The sequence below is a fragment of the Chiloscyllium plagiosum genome, chromosome 6 (genome assembly GCF_004010195.1).
Source record: "Chiloscyllium plagiosum isolate BGI_BamShark_2017 chromosome 6, ASM401019v2, whole genome shotgun sequence".
Classification (NCBI taxonomy): domain Eukaryota; kingdom Metazoa; phylum Chordata; class Chondrichthyes; order Orectolobiformes; family Hemiscylliidae; genus Chiloscyllium; species Chiloscyllium plagiosum.
Window position 1 is genome coordinate 74,579,069 of NC_057715.1, and position 24,519 is coordinate 74,603,587.

General features: G+C 38.8%; 1 protein-coding gene and 1 non-coding gene across 5 annotated transcripts in view; one reads left to right on the forward strand and one right to left on the reverse strand.

The window, feature by feature from the left end:
• Positions 1-7,131: 7,131 nt before the first annotated feature.
• Positions 7,132-24,519, reverse strand: part of LOC122550712 — a 36,343-nt gene continuing 18,955 nt past the window's right edge. For all 4 annotated transcript variants that reach the window (XM_043691858.1, XM_043691857.1, XM_043691860.1 and 1 more), the window contains 3 exons: positions 23,891-23,948; positions 17,603-17,723; positions 7,132-17,313 (listed from right to left, as the gene is read on the reverse strand). In XM_043691858.1, the coding sequence (XP_043547793.1) occupies positions 8,039-17,313; positions 17,603-17,723; positions 23,891-23,948 (9,454 nt within the window). In that variant the 3' untranslated portion in view covers positions 7,132-8,038. The remainder of the gene's footprint in view (positions 17,314-17,602; positions 17,724-23,890; positions 23,949-24,519) is intronic.
• On the forward strand, positions 22,877-22,948 carry trnac-gca. Its single transcript has one exon. It is a non-coding gene; the product is annotated as a tRNA-Cys (tRNA).

Below are 24,519 nucleotides of genomic sequence, written 5' to 3' on the forward strand. Positions count from 1 at the left end.
CACTGCAGGAAAATATTGCATATATGTAAAAGCTGATTTGGAAATTTATGAAGGAAAATGCAAATGTGGTTCATCTTGGCATGGTCCATATCTTCATTCCAACTGAGCTAAAAGACAGATGTAATATTATTAGTGCTTATTTTGAATTTATTATTCACCAATTTTCAGTGATATCTTTCCTCGCAGAACTTCATGAAATTTTAAATTTCTGAACATTGGTAATGCGATTATTGGCTAGACTTTAATCTCTGGAATTTTGTTCCTTACACTATTCTCACTACCCCAATTTCTTAATTTAAGTCATTCCTAATATCTACTTCCTTGACCAAACTTTTGGTTATCTGATCTACTGTCTGATTTTTTTGGCTTGGTATCATACTGTTTTATAATGCTCCTCTGCCAGACCTACTGAGGTTTCCCAGTAATTTCTGATTTTATTGTTGTTATAAATACAAGTCATTGTTATTCCTTTGCATTGCCCTGTCTCTGATTATTGTATTTTCTGATAGTGTGGTGAACATACAGTGCAAGGATGTGAAACCCCAGTCTAACATCTGGAGTTTATAATCATTAAACTTTATCTGTTTTTAATTGCTCTCCCACATCTTCCAGACATTGAATGCAATCAGTTGATCATCACTGCCAGGTAGGTTGCTCAGTTGCCATCTACCAAAGCAATTCAAAGACAATTGTCAGGTAATATGTTGATAACTCACTTCCATGTGTTGTTGAAAAAAATAAGATGTTAAGCATCAATTGGAAATAAATACTGTTACATTATTCTAAGAAAGCTATTATTTATTTCTTTTTCTAAGGAAGCTGTTCTAGTTCTAATCAACTTATTTTTGTCAATATTTTTGTTGAAAAGAAAAAGATTTGAGTTTTTTTTACAAAATTACAAAATTAATACAAAATAGTGTATCCACTTTACAATATAATAACTGCAGCATAAAAAATTAAGAAAACTAACTACTAATCTACTCTACAAACTACCAAAACACAATAAGATATAAAAAAGACTATATATATATATATTAAAAAAACCCACAATATTGTACATTACTAACAACAAAAAAAGGTAAAGAAGGCGGCATTGGTGGCTCAGTGGTTAGCACTGCTGCCTCACAGCACCAGGGTCACAGGTTCGATTCTGGCCTCAGGCAACTGTCTGTGTGGAGTTTGCACATTCTCCCCGTGTCCATGTGGTTTTCCTCCGGGTGCTCCGGTTTCCTCCCACGGTCCAATTTTGTGCAGGCCAGGTGAATTGGTCATGCTAAATTGTCCATAATGATAGATGCATCTTTCAGAGGGAAATGGGACTGGGGTGGGTTACTCTTCAGTGGGTCGGTGTGGACTTGTTGGGCCGAAGGGCCTGTTTCCACACTGTCGGGAATCTAATCTAATCTAAAAATAAATAAATACGCATTCAAAATAAAATTATATCAAGTCATAACAAAACCCGTATTTAAACGGGATTCTTCCTCTCAGGGGCCCCCGAACCAACCAACAAACATCATCCTCACGGCTAAACAAAGCCTCTAAACAGTATGGCCAATGCATCTGCATTGGTGTAATTCAAAAAGGGCTGCCATGTTCTACAAAATAATTCCGTTTTTTGGTGCACCATATTCGTAAGGAAGTCCAGGGGAGTATATTCCTTAACTATCCTATGCCAATTCGAAAGTCCTGGGGGACTTTCTGATACCCAACTTACTAAAGTGTTTTCCCAATATCTGCGAATCTTATGGCATGTCCACAAACAATGAGTGAGAGTACCAGCTTCTATTTTACATTTAGAGCACATTGGGGATGCTCCTGCCTTGAACGTTGCAAGCCACTCTGGTGCCAAATGAGCCCCTTGAAGTATTTTCAATTGAATAGCCTGAGTTCTATTACCGTCTGGCATTTTCCCAGATAGCCTCCCAAATCTCTAAGGAGATTTCCATCCCAAATTCTTGTTTCCAGGTTTTATATAATCATTCCATGTCCTTTGATACCTTATTACCTAGCGAGTGGTAGAGAGTACTGACTGAGGGTGCACCCATCAGCCGAAGCACTCTCCCTTCCATATCTGATTTATAAGGATTAGTCATCATTTGTATGAAGTCTCGTACTTGAAAATATCGAAAAAGGTCCTTGCTAGGCAACCCAAACTTCTGATATAACTGTTCGAAGGATATCACGATCTCCCCATCGAACAGATCTCCCAAACAGGAGATTCCTCTGGACTCCCAAATTTTAAATCCAGCATTAGTCAAACCTAGCTGAAATCCCAACGTTCCCACTATAGGAGTAAAAGGGGAGGTTTTTAGTAAATTACCCTCATCCTGTCACATCATCCTCCAAGCTTTGATTGTATTTAATACAATTGGGTTTTTATAATGATCCATAATAACTCTCATCTTACCCATAAATAATAGATTGATGAGGGGGCATTTTGTTTGGGAAGCCTCAATATCCAACCAAATTGATTGTGGACCAGAAGAGACCCACTCAGCCACATATGATAACAGAGAATTCAGTTGGTACTTCCTGAAATCTGGAAAATCTAGACCTTCCCTTATTTGTGGGAGCTACAATTTATCTAATTTAATAAGGGGTCATCTATGATTCCAAATAAAGGAGACAAGCCAACCATAAAGCTTACGCAACGCCTGTCTGGGAACATCAAAGGAAGCATTCTCATGGGGTATAATAGGCAAGATAGAATATTCATCTTGACCAAAGCTAATCTTCCTGGCCAGGATATCAGGAGATCTTCCCAGCATTGGAGGTCCTGCCTTATTTTCTCTAATAATTGCATATAATTAGCTTTCTATAGCTGACCAAATACCGGGGTAATAAAAATACCTAAATAGAGAAAACCTCCCAGTGAACACCGAAAGGGGAAGTGGGATCAATCCGCAAAATTGGATATGCTGGTAAATCCTCCTCGTGGCATGGCCTCTGATTTCATAAAGTTAATTTTGTAATCGGAGAACATACCAAATAAGTTAACCACTTGAATTAAGCGGGGCACAGATATCAGTGGATCATTTAAGAAAAGAAGGACGTTGTCCGCATAAAGAGTATTTCATGCTTACCCCATCCTACCTCCGGGACCGTTATATTAGGGTCAGTTCGGATAGTTACTGCCAGTGGTTCAATCACTAGTGTAAATATTGTGGTGAGAGGGGGCATCCTTGATGACAACCTCTGCCAACACTAAAGCTATCTGATCTTATGCCGTTGGTAATCACCATTGCTTTAGGGTAGTTACATAATACTGCGACCCACTTGGTAAAGACCTCTCCAACGCCAAACCATTCCATAGGATAAAAAAGATATGGCCATTCTACCGAATCGAATGTCTTCTCTGCATCTAGAAAGACGACTAATCCCGGTATTGCTTCCTGCTGGCAGACTTGTACCATGTTTAACACTCTTAATAAACCCCATGTGATCCTATTTATAATAAATGGTAAAACCCTCTCCAGTCTTAATGCCAACATAGAGTCATAGAGATGTACAGCATGGAAACAGACCCTTCGGTCTAACCCATCCATGCCGACAAGATATCCCAACCCAATCTAGTCCCACCTGCCAGCACCCGGCCCATATCCTTCCAAACCCTTCCTATTCATATAGCCATCCAAATGCTTCTTGAATGTTGCAATTAACAGTTTTTAGAGAATTTTCAAGTCCACAGACAATAAAGATATAGGTCTGTACGAAGTACAGTCATCTGGGGCTTTTCCTTTCTTAAGAATGAGAGAGCTACTTGCTTCTCTCAGGGAGGGCGGGAGGCTACCCTGACTATATGAATAATTATACATATTGATATGTGTTCCTGCTAATTTGTCTATGAATTCTTTATAGAACTCGGCCTGGAATTCATCTGGTCCGGGAGCTTTACCACTCTGGAGCTGCCTCACTGCCTTCTGGACTTCCTGCGTTGTCAGGGGGGGGGGGGGGGGGGGGGGTTCAAAAACAACACCTGCTCCGAGGTTAAACCTGAGAGGACCAGATTTTTTTTAAAAAAAGACTCCATCTTCCTTGCTGTATCCTCACAACCCTCTGACTTATACAACTCGAATTAGAACTTTCTTAAAGGCTGCGATGATCTTTTTAGGAATCACAAGTCAAGGTACCAGCACCTTACCTAATAGACGTAATGAATTGGGGTGTCTTTTTCTTTCTGGCAAGGTAGGCTACATACCTGCCCGGCTTATCGCCGTGCTCAAATCATCTCTGCTTCGCAAATAGTATCTCCCTCTTTGCTGTTTGAGTAAGTGCGGTATTCAAAGTAGCCCTGAGGGCTGTAATCCGCTGTAATTTAGTAATGGAGGGCCTGTCAACATACGCTGTCTCAGCTGTCTTCAGGCGAGCCTCAAGCAGATGCTATTGTTCTCCCTTTTGGCTTTTCCGGGTCGCAGAATATGAGATAACCAAGTCGCGTGCATATGCCTTAGCAGTCTCCCACATCACCAATGGGTTACTGGCCGTACCTGAATTGATACCCCAGAAAATTTTAAATTCCTGTGAGAAATATTCTATGAACTTAATATCCTTCAATAGGAAAGGGTCCGTACGCCAATGTCAGGAACCCATCTTGTCAGCACTAGTCTTGACCTCCATAGACATTGCTGCATGGTCAGAAATAGTTATATTGCCTACTTTACAATTCAGAATTCAGAAAGGTCGAGGGGACAAAAACATATCGATTCTGGTGCGGCACTTGTGTGGGTTAGAATAAAAAGTAAAATCTCTAGCCTCAGGATGAAAACATCTCCAAACATCTACCAGTCCCAACTCCCTATTCAGATCAGCCAACTGCCTAGATCTCAGAGATATACCCGCAGAGCTCCTAGGTATCCTGTCCACCTTGGGGTCGATAATACAATTAAAATCTCCCCCTATAATTATGTGACCACCCCAACAGCCATCAACTTGGAGAGCACATCTGTTACAACTTTAAAAGGATGTGTTGGGGGAGGGGGGGGGGGAATATACATTCAAAATCCCGTACTCCTCTCCATATATTAGGGCTTTAAGTAATATATACCGTCCGGACTCATCTTTTATCTGGCTTAGCATTTGAAAGGGAAGATTCTTCCGAATAAGGATAGCCACTCCCCTACTTTTGAACTAAAAGATGAAAAGACCACCTGACCAAATCCTCCCTGTTGCAGCTTCGAATGCTCCTTGTCAAGTAGATGTGTATCCTGTAAAAGGGCTACATCAACTCTCTCTTTTTTAAGACTTGATAATATATTTTTCCTTTTAATTGGCAAGTGGCTCCCCTTGACATTCCAGGTGCACCATTTAAATGAAAGACCAGCCATGATCATTCGAGCAAGTCCGAGGCCCCCCAGGAGGAAGAACCCCATCAAAAGCATTGAGTAGAGACCTTAAACAATTCACATAAATTTAAAAATACAACCTTTAAAACAACTAAATCAAAAAACTAAGAACTATTTCTAAAAAAAAATAAGACATAATTAAAAGGAGACTTTCTCCCTGGTCCACAGGGGACACTCCTACCTTCCAGTAATCCCATCACAACACCTCCTAGCTAGAGCCATACCCTCAGCCCAGACATTACAAAGTAAGATAAACAAATGCCAATATCTTATAATACAAAAATTGGAAGTGGGCAACCAACCTGCCCCCTTCACATTATTACCTAGGCACTCTTAACAAAACAGCAACATAAAATAAAATATATAAAATTACAATCCCAGAAAATATTAAGAAAAAAAGACCTCAGAAACATCAACCAACAACCAGATAAACCAAGCGAGTGATAGATAAGAGTTAAAAGAAAGAACCCCCCTGTGGAAAGATGGAAAAGAGAAAGGAGGAGGGAGGAGGAGAACAAAAGGGGGTAAAATAAAGTGAATGTCCATATAGTTCAAGACCATCAGTCTATTTGAGAGCACCCAAAAATTCTTTTACTTTTTCCGGCGATCTGAAGTTATACACAGACCCTTCATGATTGAAGCGCAGCGTTGCCGGGTATCGCATGGAATATTTAAATCCCTCAGGTGCTTCTTTACCTCATCAAACATCTTCCTCTTGCATACCACAACTGGAGAAAAGTCCTGGAACAGCATTATTTTGGATCCCTTGTATACCATGGCTTGGGGTTCCTTCCCCAAAACTCTGGAGGCCTGCAGCTGGAGTTGCACCAGGACCGGCGGGGGCACTGGTCTGACCCAGGCATGCGCATAGCAACCCGGTGGGCCCGCTCAACCCACACGCAGCCTAACTCAAACTCCAGCTTCAGCGGTTGTGGGAGCCATTGCTCCAAAAAGTCAACAAGCTGGCCTTCCTCCTCCCATTTGGGAATGCCCAGCAACTGAATATTTTTCCGACCTTGATTTTCAAGCTTGTCGATATGCTCTTCTAAGGCCCAGATTCAACATTTCAGAGCCCAGACCTGACCCACGGAAGATTCAGCAGCCATCTCAGAGGACGCGGCTCATTGCTCCGCCCCTCCGACACACTATCCGAGTTTATCAATCTCTCAGTCATGCTTCTACAGCATGACCGAGACTGACTCCTAATTGGACCAGGTCTCTTCAATCGACGTGTCAATCCTCTCTCGGATCTTGACAAACTCTGAGATCAGGTTCGACTACCTTTAGTCATTTTAAAATGTATCAAACTACTAAAGTCTGATGCAGAATGACTGTAACTGCTGGGGAAAAAAAAACTATTTTTAGTAGTTTAAAAACTGAGAGGAGGGTAGGTACCCCACTTTGCCTGGGTCCTGGGCAGAGCTCAGCTGACTTAGACCTACTGGGTTGCCACGATTTTGAATCCCTCTCTCTAATCAACTTTTATTCCTCAACTAACATCTGATAAATGAATTATTCTCATTGATATTTTTAGGACAATGTTGTACACAAATAAGCTCTTACATTTCTGTACAATACAGCACTGATTATGATCTTAAAGCAGTTCATTGGCTGTATAAGATTTTATGACATTGAAGTTAAAGTTGCCATATGAATGTAAGTTACTTGCTTTTCTTTTATTATTTATCTGTTTTGAGAAACAAGCTATTTCACAAAAACTGAATCTAAATTTGTCATTCTTATATACATAACCTGTATTTGTCTGCATAGCTCAACATATAATACAAACTTTGTTTCCTATTTTTATTTTGCATAGTTCAAACATAGGAAAATACACAAGGATGAAGTGTATACTTTCTATAACAAAACATAAAAGTGTTTTATTCAAAGCCCAAACATTTAGAAGTTTATATAAATACAATTTTAAGGGCATTATTTTATTAGCAGCACATTTTTAAATGATTATTTTATCAAGTATTTGCTTAATGATACTACTTATACATACTGTGCAAAACTATGAGCACACAGGTAGCATGTTTTACAGTACTGTAACACATTTTGATTTTCCCCTTAGGTATAGTTTTGAAGATAATTGAATTTATAACAATAAAGAATTGAAATGTATGAAAAAGAAGAAACATTTAGAAAGCTGAAAAACCTCTAAAATGAGAACAGGAAAGACTTGAATGCAGGTCCAACAAGGGCAAAAATAAGTTAATGTTTCAGATGAGATCCTGCATCAAATATCTGATGAAAAGCCAGATCCGAAATGGTAACCTATTATTTATTTAGCTAAAACCCAAGTATTTATGCTTTCAGGGAAGATGGTCTTGCATGCTATTTATATAAATATTTAACCACAACCAAATAGACACATTTCATCACTATTTAACATCAGGGTGTGAATTAAGCCCCCCTTAAAATGTGAAAATTAAATACAACTGTCTCTAGCAATAAGACAGCTACTTCCCACTTTTGAAAATGTATCATATAACTGCCAAAGAGACTGACAACTAAGTTATATATTTGAAAATATAGCCAAGTGGTATCAATACCATTGAATATTTTAGTGTCATACTTGAGAGCATCTTAGCACACACACAGATGACCATGGCAGCCAACAGTACATCATAGAACATGATTTGTTACAAATCAATAACATACACTGCCACCCATTCCTATAGGTGGGAACATTATTATAACATAGATTCTTTTACTATTTCATTGCTATCCAAGAAGTACTCATCATCAGTAGTGGTGTCCGAGTTTGATTCTGAGTAACAAGAAAAGTTTTGTTTGTCAACCACGACTGGTGTACTTTGTTGATGTGGTGAAAGACTGTTTTCTGATACTTTGCTGCCTGTAGATGATGAACTTAAAAGTCTGATTATATCGGTGGGATTTTCCTTAGGCCAGAATAATTTAATGTCTACAGGAAAATATTCATGATTCCTTTCAGTATCATCATTCACCCCCGGATCCTGGTTTATTTCACTTGTAAGTGGATTGAAAACATCCTCATTTCTTGGAGATGAGACCCTGCTGTGAAGGTATCCAGGTTTCCACAATCTGTCCACAACCAAAACTCTTTTCATGTTCTCAAGGTGTGTTTCTTTCCTTTTCTCTTCTTTAGAAACATTTGTTTTGTCTTTATTTCCAATTTCTAAATCATGATTGTCAAAGCTAAACTTATTGCTATGATCTGTAACCCAGTTATTCTGGTCAAATTCATTCTCACCAGAAAATGGGAGATCAGAATAAGATCGATAAAGTCTGTTGGATTTCATTTGATTTGAAAACTGAAGTCTGGTGTTGACTTGCTTCTTTTGAACAGTTGGTTTAAAATTATACGGCCTGTTTGTGGAAAATACATTTTCATGATCTTGGAGGGTGGATTGGTTGCAATTAATATCTTTTAAACTTTTTGTTTTATAGAGATTACCACACCAACTTTGAACGTTCTGAGGATTGGGCCTGAGAGAATATCTCAAGCTGGGGTACGTTTTTGAGAATCTAGCTGTCTTTGCCTGGTATTTATTGTTTAGTTTCGATGGATCATCTTCATCAATACCAGAGGAAGTTGCTCTGTATTGAGAAAAATCACTGTAGGCATTTAATCTATTACGAAAGTTATTAATCTCTGCGAGATGTGAATCAATTTGGCTCTCCTCTGGAGAACACTGCTGAAATGAATTAGAAACTTTTGTATTTTTCATCCACATTCTCAATGCTTGATTCTGAAATATTTCTTCATGGAATGATTTCCTTCCATATTTGAATGTTTTGCTACCTTCATTCACGTTGTCACAGCTTTGTGCCAGGAATTCTGCATTAGTCAGTGAATGATCACATATTACATTTCTGTTGTAATGTACAATATTTTCAGGAGACAGAAGAGCAGGTAACAAATTATGTGATGAAGAAATGTTGTTGTTTAGATGGCTATCAATGTGTTCACAACCTTTATTATATCTTTCAGCCAAAGTAAAATCATCACTTTTCATTGGTTCTCTTGTGATTTTCTTGTGACATGTCATATCTATAAAAGACATTTGATGAATTGGATCCTGTATTGAAGAACTAATGTCAGTTTCTGATTTATAGTGTTTTAAATTAACACTGCATCGTTGATTCAAAGAAATGTCACTATCTGGAAACCAATGCTGAAACTTTGTAGTTTTGGCATCTGTGATGTCTGTATAAGACTGCAGATCAATTGGTTTCTTTGAGAAAGCTTCTCTGTTGTTTTCAGGTTGGCAAAATTCTAGATTCTTGCTATCTCCTGCATCCATTACACCACTTCTGTTTGGAGAATGAGCCGGTGACTTAGGTTCTTTGTTGTTTATGATTTTTGAAGGAGACTGTTGTCCAGCCAATGAGGTCACTAATGAAAACTCATTGTTGGTTTCAGGTTTGTTCTTTTGTAAGTAAGAATTCTTTCTTCTGTTCATTATAAATGCACCACTCATTATGGAATGGGTCGGTGACTTTTCATGATTGCTGAGAGTGATATCAGTAGTGGGCATTTGTTCAGTCACCTTCAGCTGTGATGAGGGTGCACTATTTTTTTTATGAAAACCTTTAAACTTTAATCTGTCATCAGCTTTTTTGTCATCATGTATTTCAGTAAGATGTGATGACACATTTGGTGTGGTATTTTTCTTGGTATTTGTGATCGTGATTGTGGATTGTACGCAACTTAATGAACCTAATGCTGGAATGTTGTTCATTTCGGAAGAGTCTTTTTGTAAATGTTCATTGACTCCAGTATCTGCTGTGACAGTAGCATCATTGAGTGAAAAACCTAATGTCTTACTTTTACTACTGTCTATGATATTTTTGGAAGAGTGATGACTGCTCACTGGATCCAGTGCTGGAAGTACTTGGCTTATCGTAAATTTGTCCTGATTAATGGTATTGACATCCTTAGTGACTGATGAATAACACAGTTGCCTGTCTGCTGTGCATGTAGGAGATTTTTGTTGAGCAACTTTGCCTTCTGCTGAGGTTGTACTTACGGTTTCCTGTTTACACTTTTTCAAGTAGGCAGGACTTTCTCTGTGGGCACTTACAGCAGCACTGTTTAACAAGTAAGTTGCAGGCCCCTGTTTATGACTGCATGGGGTATCTGTAAGGGAAGACTGGCTGTATACTTGATTCAGTGGTGAAGGCATACACTCAGTCTCAAATTTATCTACATCACTAACATTATTAATTTTTCTGTCCACAGTGATGCCATCAATATTTGGGGAGCAGCTCTGTAACATATTGTTTGTGCTTGTGATATTTTGATGAGTCCACTGTCCATTCAATTCTTCCGCTGTGGAAATTGCATTGTCTTTGTCAGGTTGGCATTTTCTGCTACCTGCCATGTCATCTTGGACGAGGGAAAGAGCTTTTGATTCCTCTTGGTTGCTGCTTTGTAAGCTACTTTCGGGGAGCAACTGGCTGGACTCTGCAGAACGTGGTGAGGGTGAACTCTTTGTTTTACGTAAAACATTGAATTTGAACTTAGCAGAAGGTCTTCTACGGCGGTAGATGTCAGTAACCTTTGTTATGCATTGCTGCAATGTATTTTTCTTCACATTTGTAGTGGAGTGATTGGGACTGAAGGGATATAATGGGGCCGTGTCACTGCCTGTTTTAGCTTGCTGCTTTTGGAAATTCTCATCTATTTCTACGTCATCACTCTCCAAAGAATGAGGCAATGGTTTATCTATATTTCTGATTGAATTAGGAGGAGACCTTTGGTCAGTTAATGTATCTTGTAAAACAGTTAGACTACTTTCTTCAGATCGGTAATGTTTGGTATTCTTTATAACCTCTGCATCCAGAGTGCTCTCAGCACTGAGTGGGAAATTGATCAGTGGGTTCATTTTGTTATGTGGTGAATAATTTTGTGACTGATATTTATGCCTTTGTGCAATATCAGTTGAAAGCTCTTGCTCAATCTTGGAATCTGATGTTGAAGATATATGGGGTATTCCTAATTTGTAATGTTGCACATTATCTTTAGTGAATCTTCTATTTAAATTAATGTAATTTTTATCTGGGTACACATTCTGTTGAATATTTCCCTTTCCCGTTGTGATATTCGTTGGAGTCCTCTGGCTGATTAGTCTACCTGCTGAATCCCTACCATGGTTTTCGGATTGGTAATTCTTTGCATTACAGACAGCTCCTGGACCCACAGGGAGGTGATCAAAGAGCAGAGACTGAGAATGTGACTCGTTTGTGTTGTCACATGTGCCATTTACTGGAAACAGTTGATCTCCAAGTGAATCTGGTGTTGAGCGATGACTGTGATTCTTATGCAAATACTCATCATGCCCCCTGTCCATCGTAACATCTCCATTAAGTTGCGATTGAGTCAGTGAATGGCTTTTCTCTAAGAGAGTTACAGGGAAACTCTGACTGGTCAGTGATGAGGGTGCACTGTTAGCTGCAGGTATTGTATTAAAGGTTAATACATTAAAAGATTTATTATCATGAAGTATTTCTGGCACCTGTGATGAATCATTCTGCAAAGCATCTTTCTTGATGTCTGTAACAGACTTCACGGACTGTATGTCATTTAGTGAATATACTGCTGGAATTTTATTAATTTCTGTTAAGTTATTTTGTAAATGTTCTCTAATATCTGTAATGTCAGGAGCATTGTTGAGTGAAATACTTATATTTATGGCCTTATATTTACTGCTATCAGTGGTATTCTTTGAAGTATTGTAACTGGACACTGAATCAAGTGCTGAAGATATATGGCTGCTATTTTGATTAATTGCACTGACAACAGTTGTGACTGGTGAATGACTCAATGGCTCATCCTTGTAGCTGTCTGTTGTAGTTACAGATTTTTGTTGAGGAGTTTTATCTTCTGCTAAATCTGCACTTTTAGGTTCCTCATTGCACTTTTCCAAAAAGTTAGGACTTTCTCTGTGGGCATTGACAACAGCACTGTTTAACGAACAAGTTGCAGGCCTGTGTTCATGCCTGTGTGGACCATCTGTAGGAGAAAACTGGTCAAATTCTTGATCCTGTGGTGAAATTATAGACTCCGTCTCAGATTTATCTACAGCACAAAAATTATTTATTTCACTGACCACAGTAATGTCATCAATATTTGGGGAATGAACATCTAACATATTCTTCTTGCCTTCTGTGATATTTTGCTGGATCCATTGTCCATTTAATTCATCTGCTGTGGAAATTGCATTGTCCTTGTCAGATTGGTGTTCTACTTCTTTGGTACCTGCCATGTCATCTCGGACCAGTGAAATAGCCTTTGATTCCTCTTGGTTGGTACCTGCCATGTCATCTCGGACCAGTGAAATAGCCTTTGATTCCTCTTGGTTGTTACTTTGTAAGCTATTTTTAGGGAACAACTGGCTGGACTCTACACACGATGGTAAGGGTGCACTCTTTGTTTTATGCAAAACATTTAATTTGAACTTAGCAGAAGGTCTCCTATGGTGATAGATGTCAGTAACCTTTGTTATGTAATGTCGCCATGTGTTTTTCTTCACATTTGCAGTAGTGCGATTGGGACTGAACAAATATAACGATGCTGTGTCACTGCCTGGTTTAGCTTGCTGCTTTTGGAACTTCTCATCTATTTCAATGTCACCACTTCCCAAAGAATGAGGTAATGATTTGTCTAAGTTGCTGATTGAATTAGTAGATGATATTTGGTCAGTTAATGTAGCTTGTGAAACAATTGGACTGCTTTCTTCAAATTGACAATGTTCAGTTTTCCTGATAATGTCTACATCCAGAATACTGTCAGCACTGAGTGGGAAGTGGGTGAGGGGGTTGATTTTGTTATGTGCACATGTGGAAGTCTGTTGATCAGTCACTGAAGAGGGCAGTGTAGGTTCAGTGCTGTCCTTTTCTAAATGCTTATTGCCTCCTCCATCCAGAATAACATGCAGACTGTTTTGTGCATAATTCTGTGACTGATATTTATGCCTTTGTGCAATATTTGTTGAAAACACTTGCTCAATCTCAGAGTCTGACATTGAAGACATATGTGGTCTTCCTGATTTGTAATGTTGCACATTATTTTTGGTGACTCCTCTATTTAAATTAATGCAATTATTATCTGGGTACACATTCTGTTGAATATTTTCCTTTCCTGGTCTGATATTTGTTGGAGTTCTCTGGTTGAGTGGTCTACCTGCTGAATCCCAGCCATGGTTCTCTGATTGGTAACTCTCTACATTACAGACAGCTTCTGGACCCACAGGGAGGTGATCAAAGAGCAGAGACTGAGAATGTGACTCATTGGTGTTGTTGTCACATGTGCCATTTGCTGGAAACAGTTGATCACCTAATGAATCTGATGTTGAGAGATGACTGTGGTCCTTCTGTAAATACGGAATACATCCTCTGTCCATCATGATATCTTCTTCAAGCTGGGATTGAGTCAGTGAATGGCTTTTCTGTAAGAGAGTTGTCGGGGAACTCTGACTGGTCACTGGTGCCAGTGACGAGGATGCACTGTTAGCTGCTGGTATTGTTTTAAAGATTATTACATTAAAAGATTTATTTTCATGAAGTATTTCCGGCATCTTTGATGGGTCATTCTGCAAAGCATCTTTCTTAATATCTGTAGTAGTCTTATATTTACTGCTGACATTGATATTCTTAGAAGTATTATAAATGGTGACTGGATCCAGTGCTGGAGTTTGATTAACTGCACTGACAACAGTAATGACTGATGAATGACTCAGTGGCTTGTCCTTGTAGATGTCTGTTGTTGTTATAGATTTTTGTTGAGGAGTTTTATCATCTGCTAAATCTGAACTTTTAGGTTCCTCTTTGCACTTTTCCAAATAGTTAGGACTTTCTCTGTGGGTACTGACAGCAGCACTGTTTAACAAATAAGTTACAGGCCTGTGTTCATGCCTGTGTGAGCTATCTGTATGAGACAAATGGCTGGTTTCTCGATCCAGTGGTGAAATTATAGACTCCGTCTCAGATTTATCTACAGCACAAGATTTATTTATTTTGCTGACCATAGTAATGTCATCAAAATTTGGGGAATGAATTCTGCCTGCTGTGATATCTTGATGTGTCCATTGTCTATTCAACGTGGAACCCGCACAGTATTTATCAGATTGGTTTTCCTCTATATTTCCACAATCTGCCAACAACTTGATGTCGTTTCTGACCAGGGAAAAAGCCTTTGATTTCTTTTGGTTGTGGCTTTGTAAGTTATCTTCCAGGAGCGACTGGCTGGTCTCTGCAGATGATGGTGAGGGTGCACTCTTTGTTTTATGCAACTTTGCAGAAAGTCTCCCATTGTGATAGATGTCAGTAACCTTTGTTACGTAATGCCACAAAGTATTTTTCTTCATATTTGTTGTAGAATGATTGGGACTGAACGAATATAATGGTGCGGTATCACTGCCTGTTTTAGCCTGCTGCTTTTGGAAGTTCTCATTTAATTCCATGTCAGCACGTTTCAAAGAATGAGGTAATGGTTTGTCTAAGTTGCTGATTGAATTAGTAGGTGATCTTTGGTCAGTTAATGTATCTTGCAAAACAATTGGACTGCTTTCTTCAGATTGGTAACGTTCAGTATTCCTGATAACATCTGTATCCAGAGTACTGTCAGCACTGAGTGGAAAGTTGGTGGGGGGGTTGATTTTGTTATGTGCACATGTGGAAGTCTGTTGGCCAGTCACTGAAGAGGGCAGTGTAGGTTCAGTGCTGTCCTTTTCCAAATGCTTATTGCCTCCTCCGTCCAGAATAACATGTAGACTGTTTCGTGCATAATTCTGTGACAGATATTTATGTCTGTGTGCAATATTTGTGGAAAATTGTTGCCCAATCTCTAAATCTATTGTTGAAGATGCATGAGGTGTCTCTGATTTGTTGAATCTTCTTTTTAAATTATCTGGGTACAGATTCTGTCCTGGTGTGATGTTTGTTAGAGTCCTCTGGCCAATCATTCTACTTTGTGAATCCTCACCATGATTTTCTGATTGGTAATTTTCCTCATTTCTGTCACATGATTTCTGATTGTGAGCAATTTCAGTTCCCTCTGACGAATCATTGTGCATTGCAACTTTTTTGATATCTGTAGAAGTGGTTGTGAAATGTAAAACAGTTAACATTTCTGGTGATGGATTTATACTATGGCTTTCAGATTTGTTCTCTTGTAAAATCTGACTGTGTTCTCCATGCACATGGGTGTCATTGCTGAGCAAGGGATGAACCAATTGTTTTTTTTGGTTAATATGAATAATGTTGGACGTTAGCTGCTGACTGGTCTTTTCAGTATGCAAACTGTCAGGACTTTTTCTGTTTCCTGTGGTATGAACCCTGTTTGAAGAATAACATAGTGGTTTGTGTTCATTTAAGAATGTGTTATCTTTAAGCAGAGACTGATTAAAAGCTGTATCCAGTCCAGAAGGGGAACCATCCATCTTAAATTCATAGGCTCGATTGTAATCTCTTGTAATTCCTCTAGTAGTGTCAGCAGTATTTTGTACCCGATTTTGAAATGCCTTTGCTGAATGAGTTTTCAAGTCAACGTCTGCATCTGATATCAAAACAGCTTTGTAGTTTTCAGAGTGTTCATTTTCTGAATTCTTGATAAGATCTGATTTCACCGGCAAATGGATCAATAACTTGTTTGCTTTAAAATGAGTATTTGGAGAAGGTTGGCTAGTTGCTATAATCTGTGGTGGAACTGAAATTTTTTTTTCAGACTGGTAGCTTTCTGTATACTTAATGGCTCCTGGATCCATAATGGTATTATCATGGAGTAGAAAGTGAGTTAATGACTTATCTTGACCAACTGTAAAGTTTGGGAGAGGCATTTGATCACACTGCAAATCTTGTGCAGCAGGTTTATTGCTAGCATCACACTTTGATAAATTTTTATTGCCTCCACTGCTGAAGGAAAATGTAAATGACGTATTTTGGTTCAAATATGGTGTGATAGTTCTAGTGGGCTGTTCTTCATTTGCGGTTTCAGATATGGCTTTCTTAATTGTTTCACTGTTGCTTCCACTTTTTGAGTAATTTGTCGATGACTTGTTTTTGTTGGTAATTGTAGACAGGTATTGCATTACTACAACGGATGGTGATGTGTCTATCGTTTCAGATTTATAATTTTGCACATTATCAGCACCATGTATTTTGGTTGAATTGCTATTCTCTGTGCTATTTGAAAGAGATGTTTTTGAGTTTGTTAAAGAAAGAACAGGCTTTGGATCAGATTTATTCTCTTGACATTTTCTGTCTACAGTTATGTCAGTACACTTGACTGAATCACTGAACAAACGGTATTTGTAGTTGTTAGGTATGGGAAACTTGTAGCTGAACACTTGGTCTGTTGAAAGTGTGGTCACAGCTTCTTGTTTGTCATTTTGTTTAGAGCATCTCTCAAGGTTAAGTGCACTGCTAGTTAATGATAGACTTTGGGAAGCAAATGCTTTGTGCAAATAGTTTGGAGATTCAGTTATAATAATTCCTGTTGCACTACATTCTTCCGATTCATCATTTTGTAATAAATCTTTATTCTTACTTTTTAAGTAGACAGCATCTGTTTTTGAATGATTGCTTGACAAACAGCCATTAATATTTGTTGTCAGAATGTTACCAGCATTGTTCATTGGATGATTTTGAAACACATTTTTAGATTCAATAATAGAAGACTGTGAGTGAGATGCAGGTTTTGGTAATACTGAATTGTCAGCTTCACATTGACCTGTTCCAATTAAAGCACAGGCATTGCATTGTTGTTGAGAAGCTTCAATGTTGTACTCGACAGGTAGTGCTTGTTCTCTCGTGTTTTCACTCAACTCAGAGGAATTTTGTACAGTGTTTGTTTTGCCACTTCTGTGTATTTCTGTAAGGTGATCATAACTTTTACCATCTTTTTCATGTGTGATGTTTCTTTGTAATTCAGTATTACTCAAATCTTCAGTCTCCAAAATCATTTCATGTTTATTCAATGCATCTACAAAATAATTAAGATAAAGCATTAACACATAAGAGTTAGTTTGCTCTGGAAACAGAGCAGAAACCATATACATTTACACAAGGATAGAAAAATTAACTAAGTATACTTTGCAATACTACAAAATAGATTAGTAATGATTCAGGTCTTGGAATAAAACATCTGTTCACCTTCTCTCAGTTAATGAATAATGGTGTCCTGGAAACATCATAAAATTATATTTCGTAATTGTAATTGTAAAATGTTCAATGTGTCAGAATTTAACTATATCATAACTACTATTACTTACCAGCAATGTTATTTGTTTCCAAGTCTTGACTAAGGATGTTAGACTGTATTTGTTTACTCAAGTCACGAAACACATGTATTTTTCTTTCAACATGGGGAACTGCTGCTGCCTTCAACCGTACCTGAGATAAATTAGAATCTCTTAAATAATGCTGTAATTTAAGCTATAAAATGGCAGAATACCCTAAAGACTACATTAACATATAAAAAACACATTTTTACAAGTAACAATATGCATTTAAGTTTCTAGATATTTTCTAATCAATCTATTCAGATATGTTATTCTAAACCTCGAGGAGCAGATGGGACTTGAGCCCACATCTCCTGGCTCCGAGATCGGGACACGAACAATGTATATAGGAGTCTTTATCTAACCTAAACTTTATTCTTTTATTCAAAACTACTGCTAAGTTTCCCTGAGTTTTTAAAATATCTTTATCTCTATAATTATCCCTCTTAGTAAAAGCTTTGGAATCGGAAATTAGGTGTCAATACATTCAATTATGCAAGGTGGGTCCCCTAGGACAGCTGAAAACACTCAACCCAAAATTGAGTAGAACCAATTTCTTGGTTACCTAAAATCAGTTAATATATAAATGAGCTGTGAGGACCTTGTGGTGCAATGATCCATGAGTTCTGGGTTCACAACTTATCTCTACAGAGGTGTGTCACAGCATATCTGAATGGATTGATTAATACTATCTATACAAATGCAAGGCAAAAGGGCTCTTGTAGCACAATGATAGTGTCTTGACTTCAAAGCCAGGAGGCCTGGATTCATGATCCACCTGCTCCAGAGGTATATCATAACATCTTTGTCAGTGGCAAGATATCTGTTTAGTAACCCTCAAAATCTTTGTCCCGAGGAGTTTTGAAACATGTGAGATGGACAAATTAAGCTACTAAGTTAATTCTATAATAGTAGATATTTAAGTTAGGAAAGGCAGAAAGTGAAGGATGAATTACTAGACACACAATGACAGAAAAACACTAAATGTAAACAGGTATCAAGGTTAAGCCCCTGGATTATAATATGGAAATGTGTAAGGTCATTATCTGACCAGAGACAGGGTAGTGTATTCCTCCTAAAGGTTAGGGTGTGAAACTTTAGCATATGCAGAGACTCTCTCTCCACGAGGCCACGAAAGTTTTCTTGCAAGATCATTCCAAACTCACCTCATTAACCATACACCATGTTCCTATAATGTCATGTGTGTCTGACGTTAGCCTGATTTTCCCACTTGTAGGAGGAAGTATGTACCACTGCCAGCACATCCCAGGATTCCTGGTGCAGTAACATATTTAAAAAGGCTGTCGTGCACCCAGATAAATACTGCCAGTCTCGAGCTGCTCTGCGTGATTCATGACATTTGCCCCAGACATAACATGTAAGGGAAAATTGGGACTCCTAGTGGACAGGGATCTAGAGGTCCTGGAGGACATGTAATGCGGGGGGGGGGGGGGGGGGGCGGGGGCGCTGATCTCTGCTCCCAGGACAAAAGATGGCTACAAGGTTGACACTAAGTCAGTGCCAACCATCCAGAAGAATTCCTAGCAATTCAGGGAAGTGTGTCTGTTACTGCGCCCACTGCTGGCCAGGGCTCATGCTTTACCACTGTCATTATTGCATGCAACATTTCCCTCAGTCACTCTGACCCACCCATTCCCCTAAGCATACTGCTCATTGGTTATCTGATGGCATTTTCTTGCAAATTTTATTGAATGTTACAATTTAAATCCTTTTCAGTGTTGTAGAAATGTTTTATATTATCATCAATCTCATTTATTTGCAGGTTTCCATCTTGCCTACAGTATGATACAAATTTTCTCTGCCAACATAGCTAATCTCAATGGGCTCGGCGTTCAATTTCCAGTTCTACCTTGACTCTAGGGAGCTCCATAAAATCTTTTACTGGTTGTTCCTTAACTGAATGTTCCTTGACCTATTGCTCTGTAAGTTGCTGCTCCTTGATCAGAGGTTTCTTGATCTTAACTGACTCTTCCACCACTTGAAGAAAATTCAAAGCCAAATACATATTGCTATTCAGAAGTGAGAACTCTTAATTGTGAATTATGTATTACTTCCCTACCATTTGACATCTCATGTTTCAGCTACCTGTAGCATATTTTTCATCTTCTCCTAGCCCCTGTAGTTGAACTGCTTTCGGCTGTAAACAGTGTTCCTTCAACCATAGTAGACTTACTAATACTATGGTGACAATTGCCTCAGTAATGGGCTTAAAACTGGCAAGATGCCATTGATATAAATATTTTCTCACCAAAAGACTAGGTTGGGAACACTTATTTCCGCTGGAAAGACCTTTGGCTTGTTTCTATTATAATCTGTTTTACCTCATGAACTTTTGTGGAGAGTTGCTATTTCATTTATGTTGGCTGCATTGAGAATCTGTCCATTTGGCACATTTTCTGAAAGTCAGTTATAACAGATAAAGCATACTTTTTTTAAAATAGCTGCACACTGCTTGTGCCTGTGAATTTTCTTGCTTCAGTGTTGACAATGACTGTTTCTTGTTTCTATCTTATTTACTGTACGAGTTTGTCACGTGAGTTTTTAAAAGTTTTGTATAGAATGGATCTTCTGCATTTAGAATTGGTCTATGTTGCTTCTGGACTTCTCCATTTCCACTTAAATAGTCTTCTCAAGCCAAATCTTAATTTGACTGTAATAAAGCTGTCAAAGCTTCATCAACAATTACAATAAAAATAATGTTTTATGAACTCTGACTTTAAATCTCTCGAGTCAATGTTTTTGGCAAATCTGTAGAGATAATTTACAAATAATATGGGGGCTATTGGATGCTGAATTATATTAGATCTGGTCTTTCAAGAATTTTACTTATTCCACAATTGAAGTAAGTGTTACAGGCCTTCCGACTTCATTCAAAGTATATGTTTCATGTTTTACGCATTGGCAAATCATCTATACTCCCAATTTTGTAAAATTAGAACATTTGCTCAGTGTCTAAATTAGAAGCTAATCTACATTTTAAGAAATGTTTTCTCATAGATGTCCAACTATACTCTATTTGGCCTATCTCTGAAATGAGATCTTGACAATATTATTTTTGCTGTCACATCTTTCCAATGCTTTTGATTCTACAGTCTAGCAATGCTGCTAATGTGTGCAGCTCTACTGAAAGCTTTCCCTTTGCTTTTGCAGATGAAATACAGGCTTCCTACAAGCAAAATGGAGCAACCCTATTCCTGTACAAGCAGTTGTTGAAGCAACCAACAGGAGGAAGAAACCTTCTAGGTCATGACCATTTTTCCCTATGCCCATACATGTAAGTGATTGGCTTAGTGCGTTTTGATCATTTTTGATACACAATAACTGTATAAAGAAGACTTTATTAAGTTGTGTGTGTATGTGGAAGGTTCTGCAGTCACCCGGTTGCTACATAAGCATGATACTACGTAGACTCTGTACCCTAAAGTAATAAAGAGCTGTGCTTGAAAAGAATTGTTATGTGACCACAATGGGAAGTTTACCCCAGTTCTTCAGCAGTCACTGAATCAGCTGGGTTTAAGTTTTTCAGTAATTATTTTGGCATGATGTCAAAGATGGATATTTTTCACCTAATTGAAGGGCACTGCTCAATTTATGTTCCCTCACAATAGTCAGTACGGCTTAAGTGATTAACTAGATAATCTTTGCAATGTATGGTCAAGGTCCCATAGGTGCTTTCCCTCTTGCTGGTTTCTTCACCAGCTACTGCAGGCCATGTCTGATAGCTATATCTTTTAACACACAGCCAGCTTAAGTCAGTAGTGGTGATACTGAGCCACTCTAAGTGATGGTCATCCTGTGCTCTTGTCATCCAGATAACATTCAATGTTCTTTCCAACCCATTGTTTTTCCCTATAAGTTATTTTCATACTGGGGAGGTGATATATCAGCTAAGGGTGCTAAGTGGTAATTAGTAAGAGGCTCTTGCCCTTGGTGGACTCGATGCCATGAGAGTTAGTGGGATCAGAACTCAATATTGAGGAATCACCAAGCAATGTCTGGCTGACTATATACCACAATGCCACCACCTCTGCTGAGTCTGCCCTGTTAATGGGTCAGGACATAAGCAGGAAAGGTGATGCCCAAGTCTAGGACTTATCTGTACTGTATGATTCTGAGGGGACTTTTTTTATTTACTCATCAGATGTGGGCATTACTGACTGGCCAGAATTTATTGCCTGTCTTTAGTTGTCCTCAAGATGGTGAACTGCCTACTTGAATCTCTGTAGTCCACCTGTTGTGGGTTGACCCACAATGCTACAAGGGAGAGAATTCCAGGATTGTGACACAGTGACAGTGAAGGAACAGCAATCTAATTCTGAGCCACGATTGTGAATGGAGTGGAGGGGAACTTGCAGGTGGTTGTGTTCCCATATATCTGCTGCCCTTGTCCTTCTAGATTGAAGTGGTCAAGGGTTTAGAAGGTCATGTCTGAGGGTCTTTGGTGAATTTCTGCAGTGAGTCTTGTATATAGTACATGTTGCTGCTGAGTATCAGTGGTAGAAGGAGTGGATGTTTGGGGATGTGATGCCAATCAAGCAGGCTACTTTGTCCTGGATGGTATCAAGCTTCTTGAATGTTATTGGAGTTGCATCCATTCAGACAAGTGGGGAGTATTCAGTCACACTCCTGATTTGTGCCTAGGTGGACAGGTTTTAGGAAGTCAGCAAATGAGTTAGTCACTGTAGTATTCCTAGCTTCTGACCTGCTCTTGTAGCCATTGTTTATGTGGCAAGTCCAGTAGACCTTTTTGTCAAAGATAACCACAAAGATGTTGATAGATGGGGATCCATTGATACCACTGAATGTTAAGGGGCAGTGGTTAGATTATCTCTTATTGGTAATAGTCATAGCCTGGCTTTGTGTGGTACAAATATTACTTGCCACTCGTCAGCACAAGCTTAGATATTGTCCAGATCTTGTTCAAAGTCTGAATACATCAAGTCATTGTTCGAGTCACCTGTGAGACTATTCTCCCAATTTTGGTACAAAAACAAAGGGGAGGATAAATAAGTGAACAGACACTTACATCGATTTAGTTTGAAAAGAGACATAAGAGGCTGAGACATGAGGGGAAGTAACTGAGGCAGCATAAATATTCTGATGTTGGGAAGTAAAAGCAAAGGTCACGAAGTTAAAGTAAAGGTCATAAAGTAAGGCCATATTCACAAAACCAAAATCAGCTATTGCTCCCCTCAAGTCATATTGGGTGTGACAAAGACAAAATAGAATGTTAGAGTAGTAAATAGGGGTATAGCTCAGTAGTAGAGCATTTGACTGCAGATCAAGAGGTCCCTGATTCAAATCCAGGTGTCCCCTACCTTTGGGTGGTACAGCAGCTCAGTGGTTAGCACTGTTGCCTTGCAGTGCCAGGGATCCAGGTTAGATTCTTGCCTTGGGTGAATGTGTGGAGTTTGTACATTCTCCCTGTGTCTGCGTGGGTTTCCTCCGGGTGCTCCGGTTTCCTCCCACAATCCAAAGATGTGCAGGTTAGGTGAATTGACCATGCTAAATTGCCCATAGTGTTCAGGGATGTATAGGTTAGATGTATTAGTCTGGGGTGAATGTATCGGAATGGGTCTAGGTGGGTTACTCTTCAGATGGTCGGTGTGGACTTATTGGGCTGAAGGACCTGTTTCCACACTATAGTCATTCTACATATCTATATTTAAAAGATGCTGATGGGGAGTGACCAAGGCAGTGTGAAACAGGTTAGGGGGCATCACTGTACAACGACCGTTACAACATCAGCAGTTTATGTGGGGAACTTCATGAAACCTGTCACAGCCAGCTGACGTCACCAGTCCTTACTGTGCATTCATAGAAAGGGCAGACATTTTATTAGCCATTTTGGTGTTTGGTCTTCAGTAGCTCTAAAAATGGATTGTGCTTGCTTGAATTAAAGTCCATACTACAAGTTTTGTAGAATTCTTGGGGAAGTTTGAGCGCTGCTTGAAAACAGCCTCAAAACTGTCTTTCACCTTATTTCAGGATTACAGAATTCCACCTCCTCTCAGGAACAGACCAATCCATCAAGACAAGTTGAGAGAGGCGCAAACCTGATGGAGCCAGATTCTGTCTGGGCTCGTTGCCCAAGTTTCATTCATGCCCTTAATTGTTTAGTAACAGGTGGAAATATTAAATTGTGTAGTAATTAATAATATAAAAAAAATCTTTGTACTTTGAGATGCATTGCTTACAATGTAAACAATTGCTCTCATGTTTTTCATGCTCATTTATAAAGTATTAATGAAACCATACCTGAATTTGCTGGAACATGTTTGGAGTTTCCAACTGTAATGGACTATAGTTACTGCATCTATCAAAAATAAGTATTAGAAAGTAAGAACAAACTTGTGTTTATACAATATAATTTACTTCCCAAAGTATTTTGCAATCAATTAATTACTTTCACAGTGTGGTTGCTGTTGTTACGCATGCACAGTCATGTCCACAAACAACAAGTTCAATAAATGACTAATTAGTCTACCTTATTTTTGTTTGTTAAAGAATAAATACAAAGGGCTATGATTCCCAGAGATAACCCCCTAGCTGTTCTTTTAAAAGTGGCATGATGATATCATGTTATACTGGTTTTAGGTTGGAGTTTGTGTAAGAAATGTTCCCTTCAGTGACTCTCCACCCCATTCCTTACCCCAGTTCCCAACACACCCTTTCCATAGCTCTACAGCACACACTTGCTTATTTGCAACCTCTACATCTGCTCCTTTCCCATCTGAATGGCCAATTAAGTTCTGTATCCTCCCTGCTTACTCAACAGTAACTCCTCTGTCTCTATCCTTTACCCACTCTCCACTCACTAGAACCAAGACATACATGCCCAGCCAGAAATTGTTTACCAGAAGATTTTCTCTTTTTAAAATTATGTG